Source organism: Malania oleifera, chromosome 6 (assembly GCF_029873635.1).
Source record: "Malania oleifera isolate guangnan ecotype guangnan chromosome 6, ASM2987363v1, whole genome shotgun sequence".
NCBI classification, from domain to species: Eukaryota; Viridiplantae; Streptophyta; class Magnoliopsida; order Santalales; family Ximeniaceae; genus Malania; species Malania oleifera.
The window spans coordinates 54,120,729-54,134,450 of NC_080422.1; the positions used below are offsets into that span (position 1 = coordinate 54,120,729).

General features: G+C 38.6%; 1 protein-coding gene across 1 annotated transcript; it reads right to left on the reverse strand.

Annotated features, from left to right (window-relative positions):
• Positions 1-6,797: 6,797 nt before the first annotated feature.
• LOC131158600 (uncharacterized) lies at positions 6,798-12,500 on the reverse strand. The gene is made up of 2 exons (XM_058113466.1): positions 12,313-12,500; positions 6,798-7,596 (listed from the first exon to the last, which is right to left on the reverse strand). The coding sequence occupies exons 1-2, from the start codon at positions 12,498-12,500 to the stop codon at positions 6,798-6,800; spliced, it is 987 nt and encodes a 328-aa protein (XP_057969449.1).
• Between the last annotated feature and the right edge of the window lie 1,222 nt (positions 12,501-13,722).

The window sequence follows — 13,722 nt, forward strand, 5'->3', positions numbered from 1 at the left end:
AACAATCATTGGAATTGTCAATCTACAAGATACAAATCAAATAGATGTACAAAGAATTGCTCACACAAAGAGCTGATTAGTACAACAATTCAACACTATAATATACTTCAAAGTTAATAACAATATGGATTTTAAATTGAAGCTCAAGGAAGTATATCACCGATTAATTTTTTCAATGATTGAAAGATTTAGAATTTGTAGCACAATATTGGTAAGTGAGAATCAACAAGACCTCAACAAACTTCGTAGACAAGATGAGAGTGAAAGAGCCTTTGAGTGTTGAAAGCAATTGAGAGAATTTTTTGAATGCTGATTTGAATTCTTGGTTCTTAGTTAATTAATTCAATGATATTTGAGGCTTATTTATAGACTTGAAAAAGTATGTAACTTGATCCCCAAGTGACTTAGAGTATTCCCCAAGTTTTCACAAAGTTTGAGCCCTAAGCAACCTCATTTAAAAAATTTGTCTGTTATGAAAATTCAAAATCTGCTGCGTGATAGTTGACTATCCCTTTTTGGTAGTCGACTGTCTAGTTAAATTAAAGGGATAGAAAGGTGGTAGTCACCTGAATGAACACGAACAAGCGTCTCAAAGTGCACAGACAAGCGTCTATACGAACGTGGACAGGCGTCTGTCAAGTTGTCAACTTTGAGCACCCTTCAATATTTTGGTTATAACTTTTTATTTGAAACTCCAAATTTGACGAGCTTGGTGTCAAAAGAAATCTAAGAGAAAATCCTAAAACTTTCATGTTGAACACATTTTAAAATAAAAATTATTTGATAGATAAAAATATACATCAATGCAGATGTAGAAAAAATGACAGTAATTGGGAAATCCTCTTTTTGGTGTTTTTCATTCCAAAAATGATTCTAAGTTTTTTGAAATAATTTTAGACCTTATATAAATATTTTTCAAGTATGTTAAAAGGTATCTAGGTCCAAGAAATTAACCTAAGAGTTTCATGCGTCCATATTGAAATTATTTTGAAGTACTTACATGAAATTTCCTATAAACTCTTTCAAATTTTCAATTCTTGAATTCCTTGAGGTCTTTATGCTTGCTTTATATTTCTTTGAACTTTCATCAAGTTTCCTTCAATCCTCATGCTCTCATGATCTTCAAGATTTAGCTTTAAATCCATTTTTGAATCCATGCTTTAAGCTTCATATTTATCATCCTTCTTTGAAATATAAGCTTTCATGAATTCTTCTAAACACTTGACCTTGCATTCATCATTGAATCCTAAAATGACATTACTTAACCAATTATGTTAAGTTCTACTTGTTTGTTAGCATCAAAATAAGATGTTAAGCCTTGTATGACCAACAATCTCCCCCTTTTTGATGATGACAAATAAGAAACAAAAATTGTAGTGAGCCTTAAAAAGACTCCCCCCCTTCAATAAACATCATCTTAACAATATTTGCAAGATCAATATAAATTTCAAAAACTCTTTTACAATCATGCTCATCACTTCATTCAAATTCAAGTTTATGAAACAATATCAAATACTTCTCCTCATTTTGATATATATATATATATATATATATATATATATATATATATATATATTATGTTTATGCTCAATTTTTGCAATACCATGCTCAATTTTTACTTAAAACTTTTCCCCCTTTTGACATCAATCAAAAAGAGAAAAAAATGATTAAGTTCAAATAAAATCATATTTTGAGCATATCATCAAACATGCATATCAAACATATGTATACACTCAATTTATTATTTTTCAATATATCATGTGTAGTGTGTTTTAATAGTCATGTATATGAGTTTTAACAGATTTTTCCTTTTTTTTTTTTTTACATTATTCAAGATATCATTTGTTAGTTTTATGATACCAATTTAAAATTTAATTCATGATATCAATTTAAAGTTTTATTAATTCATGATACCAATTGATTAATAAGGAAATAATCATAATATATGCAATAAGTCATAACACTCCCCCTGAATTCAATATATTCAGTTTTGTTACCAATTATGCTTTTATCATCCCATGTTTCAAAACATTGATTTACATCATGTATCAAATATCAATATCATGCCAATATCATTAATGTCATACCATGCTTATAGATATAATCATACTTGTCATGCTCAAAAACAAATTTAACTTTTAGATTGTGATACCAAGTGAGCTTTTAAATTTTGATATCAATTAAAATATTCATGGATACCAAAGTACTTTATAGATACCAAAGTCATTATCACATCATGCATAGTTCATGAATACCAATATAACTATTATATCTTTCATAGCTCATATATATCAATATAAAGAGTAGTAAGTTTATCCATTTGATTCATCAATAGCATGCATGGTCAAGAATTAATCTCATATCAAAATTCATGCTTACGCTTAATAATCTCATGCTCAAATTTTCAACATAGTGAGCCATAAATTATCAATATAAGTTAAGTCAAGTCAAGTCATACACATGTAGAATATAGCATCTCATATAGGCATGTAAGCATGTAGCATATAGGCTTTCATTCTCAAATATCTTTTTCTTAATCAAGACACTTATGTAATATGCTCAATTTGATATTTCTTAATATCTTTCTTAAGTTAAGTCTTGTAAAAAAATCATCCTATGATTTTGGCCAACAATGCCGTTTTGAATTTGTTATAATAAATTCTTAAACTCATCTTTATGTTTTTCTATTTCAACTAGTTTGTTTGTTGATCATGAATTAAGTTACTTTCTCAATTTTAAAGGGGAATGACTTAATCCATGAATTTTTTCATTTATGAATTAGTCTTTCATCTTGGTACCCATACTTTCTTGAGTCTGGTTGGTTTAATAAAGGATGTTTCCTTAATTCTCCAAACTTGTTTAGTCTTCACACCCTTTCTTTTAAATGGACATTCAAACTTTATATGTCCCTTTTTCTTACATTGATAGCATATAATGTTAGTGTAGGCATTAGAAGATGTGCTAGCATAATCTTTGGATTCTTTTGAAAAATAACCCATGTAAAGATTCTTTTTCTTTTTATTTTCAATCCCATTAAATCCAATACCTTCTTTGTTTAAGGATACCATGGTTACAACGTAAAGCTTCGAGAGCTTACAATATATATACAAAACTCTCCCGAATGTTATATCTACTTACCAAACATACTAACATACACACATTCACTTACCTGACTAACTTATCCGTCTTTGAACAACTGAGGATACTTTTGACGTATCTCTGTTTCTAACTCCTATGTAACTTCTTCCACTGCATGGTTTTGTAACAATACCTTCACTAGCAGTATTTCCTTGGTTCGTAACTACTGAACCTTTCGATCCAATACCTATACTGGTACCTCCTCATATAATAAAACATCACTAATCTCTAGAGGTTCGTAACTCAGCACATATGATGGATCTGACACGTACTTCCTCAGCACTGACACTTGGAACACGTCATGAACTCTGGATAGTGCTAAGGGTAAAGCCACTTGATAAGCAATTCAACCTATCCTTTCCAGGATCTCGAAAGGCCCAATATACTAACGAATTAGCTTCCCTTTCTTTCTGAACCTTATCACTCCTTTCATTGGAGCGATCCTCAGGAATACCATGCTTCTTGCCTCGAACTCTAGCTCTCATCGGCGAGTATCAGCATAACTCTTCTGCCGACTCTGGGCTACCTTAATTCTCTCCCTGATCAACTCGACCTTTGTAGAGACCCGCTGAATCAGTTCCAAACCCAATATCTGCCGCTCACCTACCTGATCCTAATACAATGGAGATCGACACTGACAACCATACAATGCCTAATAAGGTGCCATCTCTATGCTAGCCTGGTAACTGTTGTTATACGCAAACTTAACAAGTGGTAGATACCGTATCCAAATATCACCAAAGTCCAGTACACAAGCTCGCAACATATAATCTAACGTCTGAATAGTCCTCTCAGACTGCCCATCCGTCTGCAGGTGGAAAGATGTACTGAACGTGAGTTGAATCCTAAGGCATCCTGTAGACTCTTCCAAAAACGAGATGTAAAACATGGATCTTGATATGAAACATTAGAAATAGGGACACCATGGAGTCATACAATCTCCTACTCATACAACTCTACCAGCCGATTCAGAGAATAGTTGACTTTGATTGGAATGAAATGTGCAGTCTTTGTCAGTCGATCAACTACAACCCATATAGCATTCTGCCCATGCACCAATGCAAGTAACCCCATCACAAAATCCATCGAGATGTGCTCCTACTTCCACATGGGGATGTCAAGTGGTTGAAGTGGTCCTGTTGGCCTCTGGTGCTCTACCTTAACCTGCTGACATGTCAGACACTGCTCTACGAATTGGGTGATCTCTCTTTTCATGTTCGATTACCAGGAAGATTCCCTCAAATTTCGGTACATTTTCGTACTGCTAGGATGTATGGTGTAGAGCGAACGATGTGCCTCCTCCAGAATGACCTGTTTGATCTCGGTGTCATTCGGTACACAAACCCTACTATGAAATCTCAATATCCCATCACCAGAGATAATGAAATTCGGCTTTAACCCACTCTGAACTCCTTCTATAACCTAAACTAGCTCTGGATCTTCCTTCTGAGCTGTTCAGATCTTCTCCTATAAGGTCGGCTGTACCACTAGGCTAGCAAGAACAGCCTGGTGATTTCCTTCCACCACTTCTAAGCACAACGTTTCTAGGTCTATACAGATCTAATGCTGAACTCCCATTGTAGAGACTGACGCATCCACATACTTCTGACTCAGAGCATCCTTTACCATATTTGCTTTTCTTGGGTGGTAACTAATAATACAGTCATAGTCCTTTATCAACTCAAGCCACCTATGCTGTCTCATGTTCAGTTCTTTCTAGGTGAAAATGTACTTAAGACTCTTATAATCAGTAAAAATCTTGCACCTTTCACCATACAGGTAGTGCCTCCAGATTTTCAGTGTTGGGTAGTTCTTCTCGTACTCTTTGAGTTGACGAGAAGCGTATGCAACCACCCTGCCCTGCTGCATTAGAACACAACTGAGACCCTTCTTAGAGGCGTCACTGTAGATAACAAACCCACCATCCCTAGATGGAATGGTTAGAACTGGAGTAGTAACTAGTTGTCGTTTTAGCTCCTAGAAACTCATATCACACTCATCAGTCCAGTTATACCTCACGTTCTTCCTTGTGAGTCGCATCAATGGACCTGCTAAACTAGAGAACCCTTTTACAAAACGATGGTAGTAACCTGCAAGACCCAGAAAACTTTTAACCTCCTGAACATTCTTCGGTCTTTCCTAGTCCACCATCGCTTCAATTTTACTCGGATCCACTGATACCCCTCCTTTGGACACTACATACCCTAGAAACGAAATCTGTTCTAGCCAGAACTCGCACTTCTTCAGTTTAGCGTAAAAACTCTTATCCTTGAGCACTTGCAATACCAGTCTCAGATGAACTTCATGCTCTGCAGCACTCCTAGAATATACTAGGATGTCATCAATGAATACCACGACGAACTGATATAAGTTTTCATGGAAAACCCAATTCATTAAATCCATAAATGCTGCAAGTGCATTTTTCAGACTGAATGGCATAACCATGAATTTGTAATGACCGTATCGAGTTCGGAAAGCTGTTTTCGGAACATCCTCCGTTTTCACCTTTAGCTGGTGATACCCAGACCGTAGATCGATCTTAGATAAGATCTGTGTGCCTTGAAGCTGGTCAAACAGATCTTCAATCCTGGGTAATGGGTATTTGTTCTTTATCATCACCTTATTAAGTTCTATGTAGTCGATACACATCCTCATCGATTCGTCTTTCTTCTTTATAAATAGTACCGATGTTCCCTAGGGCGAAACACTCGGTCAAATGTACCCCTTATCTAGCAACTCTTGAAGTTGTTCTTTCAACTCTCTCAATTCAGTTGGAGCCATACGATACGAAGCTTTCAATACTAGCATCGTACCAGGAACCAACTCTATACCAAACTCCACCTCACGATCTAGAGGTGATCCCAGTAAGTCCTCTAGGAGCACATCTGGGAACTTGCACATGACAAGAATCTCCTATAGTTCATGTTCCTCTGCCAGTGTGTCTTTCACAAATGCCAGATACCCTTGGCATCCCTCCAAAAGTAATTTCCTAACCTGCAAAGCTGAGAGGATCCGTGGTGTGAAACGCACACACGATCCTAAAAAAATCTGAATTCCCGCTTCCCCAGAGGTCTAAATACCACTTCTATATTGTGGCAATCGATACTAGCATAAGTGGTAGACAACTAGTCCATACCTAGAATGATATCGAAGCCATGCATCTCAAACACAATAAAACTAACTGGTAGTACTATCTCCTGAATTTCTACTAGAAAGTCACGAATTACCCTACTACATACGACTACCGACCTTGAAGGTGTAGCCATCACCAGTTCATAATCTAACTGTTGAGTCTCAATCCCACACAGTTTAACAAATCCTCGGGAGATAAAGGAATGCGTTGCCCCTGAGTCAAATATTATAACAACTTTATTGGAAAGCATGTAAATGGTACCTGTGACAACATCTCTTGCATTCTCTGTGTCACCAGGAGTTAGGGAGTACACCCTAGCTTGGGTTGTTCCCCCTTGTTAACCACCCCACTGTGCCTGAACACCTCCTCCATATGACTGTTGTGGAGCTCCACTATTCATCAACATGTAACAATCTTTCTTCTGATGTCCCATCCTACCATAATGAAAACAAGCTCTAGAACCTGACAAACACTTCCCTGAGTGAGGTCTCCCACACTTGGAACAAGCTGGAGTAGTTGCGATACTCTAAGAAACACCACCACTGTTCTTCTTCCAATTGCCCTGCTTTGCCCCTCCATAAGAAATGGAAGGCACAGGTCTCTTCTTCGGAGTCTCAACCTCAAGGTCCTCTTGCACACTCTCCTCTACTATGGTGGCTTTGTCAACTAGAGTAACAAAGTCCTGCATTTGCCAGATCGCAGTCTGCTTCCTGATCTCCTTATTCAGGCCCCTTTGAAACTTCGAAGCCTTCTTTGTCTCGTCCGAAATCATGAATGGAGCAAATTGAGATAGCTTCTGAAATCTGGCAGCATACTGTTGAACTGACAACTGCCCCTGCTCTAGACTTATGAATTCCTCCATCTTGGCATTTCTGACCGTGGCTGAAAAATACCGTTCAAAGAATAAATCTTTGAATCGAGCCCACGTCAGAACCATAGGAGTAGGTCGATGATCTTCAAGCATCTTAATTGACTTCCACCACCTCTCTGCTTCACCTATAAGCTTGAACGTTGCAAAGGCTACCTTCCGCTTCTTAGTGTAGTTCAGGACGTCTAGAATCTTCTCAATCTCTTCGATCCAATTCTCAGCCCAAATCAGATCCGCACTCCCCACGAAGACAGGAGGTTTCAGTTGTGTGAACTGGTCAATGGAGCATCCCAACTCAGCAAAGGGACGATCTTGACCTTTATTCGTCTGAACAAACTCAGCCATAAGTTGTTGAGCGAAGTCCCATAGCACACTAGTAGAGTCACTGCCAGCTTCATGGCCAACACCCTCACTACTACTGCCTCCAACGTTGGTAGTAATATCCCTAGATTCCATCCTGAAAAGCAATTGAGGAAATCAATTAGAAGCCTAACCAACTAATATCGCAATACTATAAACTCACTTCCCATAATCACATTCCTAGTATCGACATACTTTAATGACTAACATTCTCATTCTAACTCGAGTTTCGCCCTTCCACTTAGAAAAAAAATCGCTAATAGATTGCTGTGATGTTTTGAACAATTCAAATGATCCAGAAAAGCATAGAAGTCTGTCAATGGATTTCTGTCTCCGGTATACTAAGCTAAACTTGAAAATCATACTCACATTCTAAACTATGGTATAGTCTAATCCATAGAACCTAGCAACCTAAGCTCTAAGCATATCTATAACCAGGTAGTGCAATTCACATCACACTTCTGGTTGGCTATGTCTCTGATACCAAACTGTAATGCCCCAACCCTTAATATGACCCTGGAGTGCTACTATACATACATATCTTGTACAAATCCTGATAACAGACATAACCACCCGCCCTAAACAGGGACATACGGGTATTCAATAATGATATGTACTCACATATTTTGTGGAAATCATAAATCATTCATATGGATTCTAATAGACATACCAGAGTATCTAAATGTTCCTTACATATATTCAACTGTACATAAAACATAAATTATATTACATTCCCAAAAATCCAACCAGGCTAACAACCAAGTACTTATACAAAAACTTACGCTAACTAACAGGACCCTACGCTACACAGCCTCTCTAAACGACTAGGACCAATTTCCTATAACTCTTGAAAACAAGGTTGTAAGATGGGGTGAGACACTTCTCAGTAAGGATGAAGATATTACATCAGTATGTGACTGTATAGTTATATTCTTATTTGAAAACAGTTACATAGATTGCACATTCTCAACATTGTAATGTAAAAATAGTACATAAACAACTCCATGATAATATAAAACCCAACATCATTACAAGTGAGAGTTCCCGAAATTAGGGTAGGGTATAGGTCCATACACTGTACAATCCCTCCCCCCGGTACTCAGACCTGTGACTCTGCCCAGTAAATTCTTTAAATCATGTATATGCATATTTAGAACACTGTCCAGGTCGAAACTATCATAATAATGCTAGTAACTCCCCGTGGCAAGGGTTGTGTGCTAAGAGGACACTGATTGAGCCCTGTATGTACAGGCATTGCCAGGGATCCTATCATATTGGAGTCTAACTTGGCCATCACCACCCTGATCCCTTTTGACCAGTGGCCTTTCTTACCAAGCTTACCACTAGGTACCCATATTGAACAATAACTATGTGTGGTTGCATTGTACCTCTGTTTTGGCAACGGTACCGAGCCTATATAATATAAGCCTTTTTAAAGCTTCATATACTATTGAGACAAGCTGCGGTCCCAATATCATATATAAAATTTACATTAAAACATAATAACCTGTGCAATTCTAGTATTTTCCCAATCTCATTCATGCATACTTTCATTCATACAATGGTCTGTGGTAAAAATCGGCTCGTAACCTCTCGATTTTACCCTTTTCTCATACTTGGTATGGTATCTAATAGACACCTGTTTTCTGCAATTTCTAACAACCACTTGGAACTTAAGTCCCTATAGTTCATATATATGCATCTCAAATGAATATAGAATCAATTTATATCATACGTCACACTTATTTGCTCATATATATACATTTCATATAAACTGGTTCGTAAAATATCATTTCTACTGCTATTAAGAGTTTCAAGCATTGCCTACTTTAGTTTTAGTGCAAATAAAGTAGTTTAAAAAATTTGGAGTTCATAAGCCAAAAATCCCATTTTTGTCAAAACCGTAAAATCGTGAAAAGTTGTAAGAATTGGCATTTATACCCAGTAAAATTTTGCAAACAAGTAGTCAATAATTACATATAAACACAAGCTACATGTTTTGTGGTTTCTTTTTCTAAAGTTACTGATGTAAATAAATCCCCTTACCTTAATCCTGAAAACCGAAATATGAATGGATCGATCCAAAACAACGACCTAGAATCCCTGAAACCTAAAAACCGAAGAACATTGCTTCACTATAATCTCGGCTACTACATAACTACTCAATTGAAAATGAAATCAGACCCTTACCTCGATTTTAGGGAAAAATTCAAAAATCGCTAGATAAAAAATCTGATTCGCTATAACTGTAGAGATTCTCCTCCTAACCCACGTAGTGATGTCGGATTGTTGATTCTAGTAAAAGATGGCACGAAATCTTAGAGAAAGAGAGGGTTAATTTGAGTTCTAGAGAGAGAGAGAGAAAGGGATAACTTAGCAAGGAAGAAAAGGATATTCTATTTATAACTAGGTCGACCCGGCCAGCCTCGTCAACGAGTCGGAGTTCTTCTCAACGAGCCAAAGAAGGTCGCTCGTGGCCGAGGAGGTAACCTCATCGACGAGCCTAAGATTTCATAATCTCTAAAAATCCCTCCGTAACTCCTCGTCAACGAGCCCCGACATCTCGTTGCCGAGCCACAGAAGAAACCTCGTCCATCAGAAATGAAGCCTCGTTGACGAGCTCTATTGTTTTATTCTTTTTAATTTCCCTTATTTTTTCTTTATTTATTTTCCGGATTTGGGTCCCTACATACAACCCATATATCATTCTGCCCATGCATTGCTGTAGGTAACCCCGATAAAAAATCCATCGAGATATGCTCCCATTTCCACTTGGTAATGTCAACTAGTTGAAGGGGTCATGTTGGCCTCTAGTGCTCTGCCTTGACTTGCTGATATGTTAGGCACTACTCTATGAAACAGGCAATCTCTCTTTTCATGTTTGACCACCAGAAAGATTCCCTAAGGTTTTGGTACATCTTTGTACTTCCAGGATGCACGGTATAGAGCAAATGATGTGCCTCCACCATAATGACCCATTTAATCTCGGCGTCATCCGGTACACAAACCCCGTTGTTGAATCTCAATATCCCATCACCCAAGATATTGAAGTTTGACTTTAAACCACTCTGTACCCCTTCCATAACTTCTACCAGCTCTTCGTCCTCCTTCTGAGCTGTTCTGATCCTCTCCAGTAAGGTCAGCTGTACCGCCAAGCTACCAAGAAGAGCCTGGTGATTTCCTTCCACAACCTCTACGCCCAACTTTTCCAGGTTCATACAAATGTGATGCTAAACTCCTAGTGTTGAGATTGACGTATCAACTAACTTTTGATTTAGAGCATCAGCTACCATATTTGCTTTTCCTAGGTGATAGCTAATGGTATAATTGTAGTCCTTTATCAACTCTGGCCATCTACATTGCCTCATGTTTAGCTCCTTTTGGGTGAAAATGTACTTAAGACTTTTATGGTATGTAAAAATCTCGCACCTTTTACCGTACAGGCATTGCCTCCAAATTTTCAATGCAAACACTACCGCTGCCAATTTCATATCATGTGTTGGGTAGTTTTTCTCGTACTCCTTGAGTTGATGAGAAGCATAAGCCATCATCCTTCCCTGCTGCATTAGAACACACCCGAGACCTTTCTTAGAGGCATTATCGTAGATAACAAATCCACCATCCCTAGATGGAATGGTCAGAACTGGAGCAAAGACCAACTATTTTTTCAGCTCTCGAAAACTCAGCTTGCACTCATTAGTCCAATCATACTTCACATTCTTCTTCGTGAGTTGCGTCAATGGACCCATTAATTTGAAGAACCCTTCTATGAACCGTCGGTAGTATCCTGCAAGATCGAGAAAACTTCTGACCTCCTGAACGTTCTTCATCCTAGCCCAGTCGTTTACTGCTTCTATTTTACTCAGGTCCACTAATACCCGTTATTTAGACACTACATACCCTAGAAACGCAATTTGTTCCAGCCAGAACACACATTTCTTCAGTTTAGCATATAACTTCTTTTCCTTGAGCATTTACAGTACCAATCTTAGATGAACCTCATGTTCCGCAGCACTCGTAGAATACACTAGGATGTCATCTATAAATACCACAATGAACTAGTCTAAGTATTCGTGAAAGATCCTATTCATCAGATCTATAAATGTCGCAGGTGCATTCGTCAAATCGAAAGGCATAAGCATAAATTCGTAATGGCCATACCAGGTTCGAAAAGCTGTCTTTGGAGTGTCCTCCTCTTTTATCTTCATCTAGTGATACCCAGATCGTAGATTGATCTTAGAGAAGATGTGCATGCCCTGCAACTGTATCATTGTGCATGTCAAACACAATGAGACTGATTGGTAGTACCCTCTCCTAAATTTCTACTAGAGAATCATGGACTACTTTACTACACACGACTACTGACCCAGATGGCATAGCCACTACCAGTTCATGATCTAGCTATTGAACCTCTAACCCACACAGTTTAACAAATCCCTGTGAAATAAAAGAATGCATTGCCCTATAAGCAAATAATATAACAACTTTATGAGAAAGCATGTAAATGATACATGTGACTACATCACCAGCATTCTCTGCATCGCCTAGTTAGGGAATACACTCTAGCCTAGGCTGTACCCCTTGTTGACCACCATGTTGCGATTGTGTACCTCCATTGTATGGACTTTGTGGGGCTCCGATGTTCCCCTGCATGCGATAATATTTCACCTGATGTCCCTACTTACCACATGACAAACAAGCCCCTATAGTTATTCAACACTGCCTAGAGTGCCCCTTACCACACGTAAAGCAACCATGATAAGATGCGGTGCTCTGAGATATACCACTACTATTCTTCTTCCAGTTGCCCTACCTTGCACTAGAAGAAGAACTGGGAGGCACTGTCCTCTTCTTTGGAACCTTTACTTCTGTGTCCTCCAACAGACTCTCTTCTGCTACAGTGGCTTTGTCTACTAGTGTAGCAAAATCCTGAAACTGCAAGATCGTTGTCTGCCTCCAGATCTCCTCCCTTAGACCCCTCTGAGACTTCCAGGCCTTCATTGCCTCACCGATATCATGAATGGAGCAAATTGGGATAGCTCCTGGAATTTGGCAGCGTACTACTGCACTGTCAACGATTCTTGTGTCAGACTCATGAATTCTTCCATTTTTGCATTTCTAACAGTGGCCGAAATGTACCATTCAAAGAATAATTCTCTAAAACAGGCCCACATCATCACAACTGGTATCGGTCGGTGCTCCTTCATTTTCTTTACAACCACTCACCATCTCTCTGTCTCCCCTGACAACTTGAAAGTTGCAAAGGTTACCCTATGCTTCTTAGTGCAGTTCAGAACATCCAGGATCTTTCCTATCTCCTAGATCCAATTCTCAGCTCGAATTGGATCTGCACTTCCTATGAAAATAGAAGACTTCAGTCTAGTGAACTGGTCAATGGAGCATCCCATCTCAGCTGTGGGACGATCCTAGCTTCTATTCATTTGCACCACCTCAACCATAAGCTGCAATGCGAAATCCGAAAATACACTCGTGGAGTCACTGCCAGCCTCATGGCCGGCACCCTCACTACTACTGCCTCCCACGTTGACAGTATTATCTCTGGACTCCATCCTAAAGAAGTAAATTAAGAAAATAAATTAGAAGCTTAATAACCTAAGTATCAACTAATACTACAATACTATAGACTCAATTCCCTTAATCCACATTCCTAATATTGGTGTACTTCAATGATTTTAACTATAACACCCCAACCTGGGTCTGCCAGGGAGCACTGCATCTCTCCTCACTCACACATTTCTTGAGAAAACTTTACAGGTGGTCACCCATTGCAAGATTGCTCCAAGCTAAGCACGCTTAACTATGAAGTTCTTATGGGAAGACTCTCAAAAAGAAAGGTGCACCTTATTGATATGGGTAGTAACATCTAGTCCTTTAAGCTTTTCATCCATGGGGTATCACATTCTCCCCCACTTATGGAACACAACGTCCTCATTGCGAACCCACATTTCCAAACCCAGGCGATGTGAATCTCATCACACTTCCGGCTAGGTATTGGTTCTGATACCATTTGTAACGCCCCAACCTGGGTCTGTTAGGAAGCACTGCGTCTCTCCTCCTCCACCTGGACCAGACAACAAGGGGGCGGGCCTTATCATACTAATGACTGGCCCTACAAATCAACATGTATCCTTTTCAATGTGTTTTGTCCTCACTCACACACATCCTGAGAAAAATTCCCAAATGGTCACCCATCCCAAGATTG

Excerpts from the sequence above, each read along its gene's own strand:
- LOC131158600 (XM_058113466.1), bottom strand. The coding sequence starts at position 12,500 with ATGAAGGCCTGGAAGTCTCAGAGGGGTCTAAGGGAGGAGATCTGGAGG. Across the intron at positions 7,597-12,312 it reads AGTTCTTCTTCTAGTGCAAG|GATGGAATCTAGGGATATTA; the intron begins GTAGGGCAACTG and ends ATTGCTTTTCAG.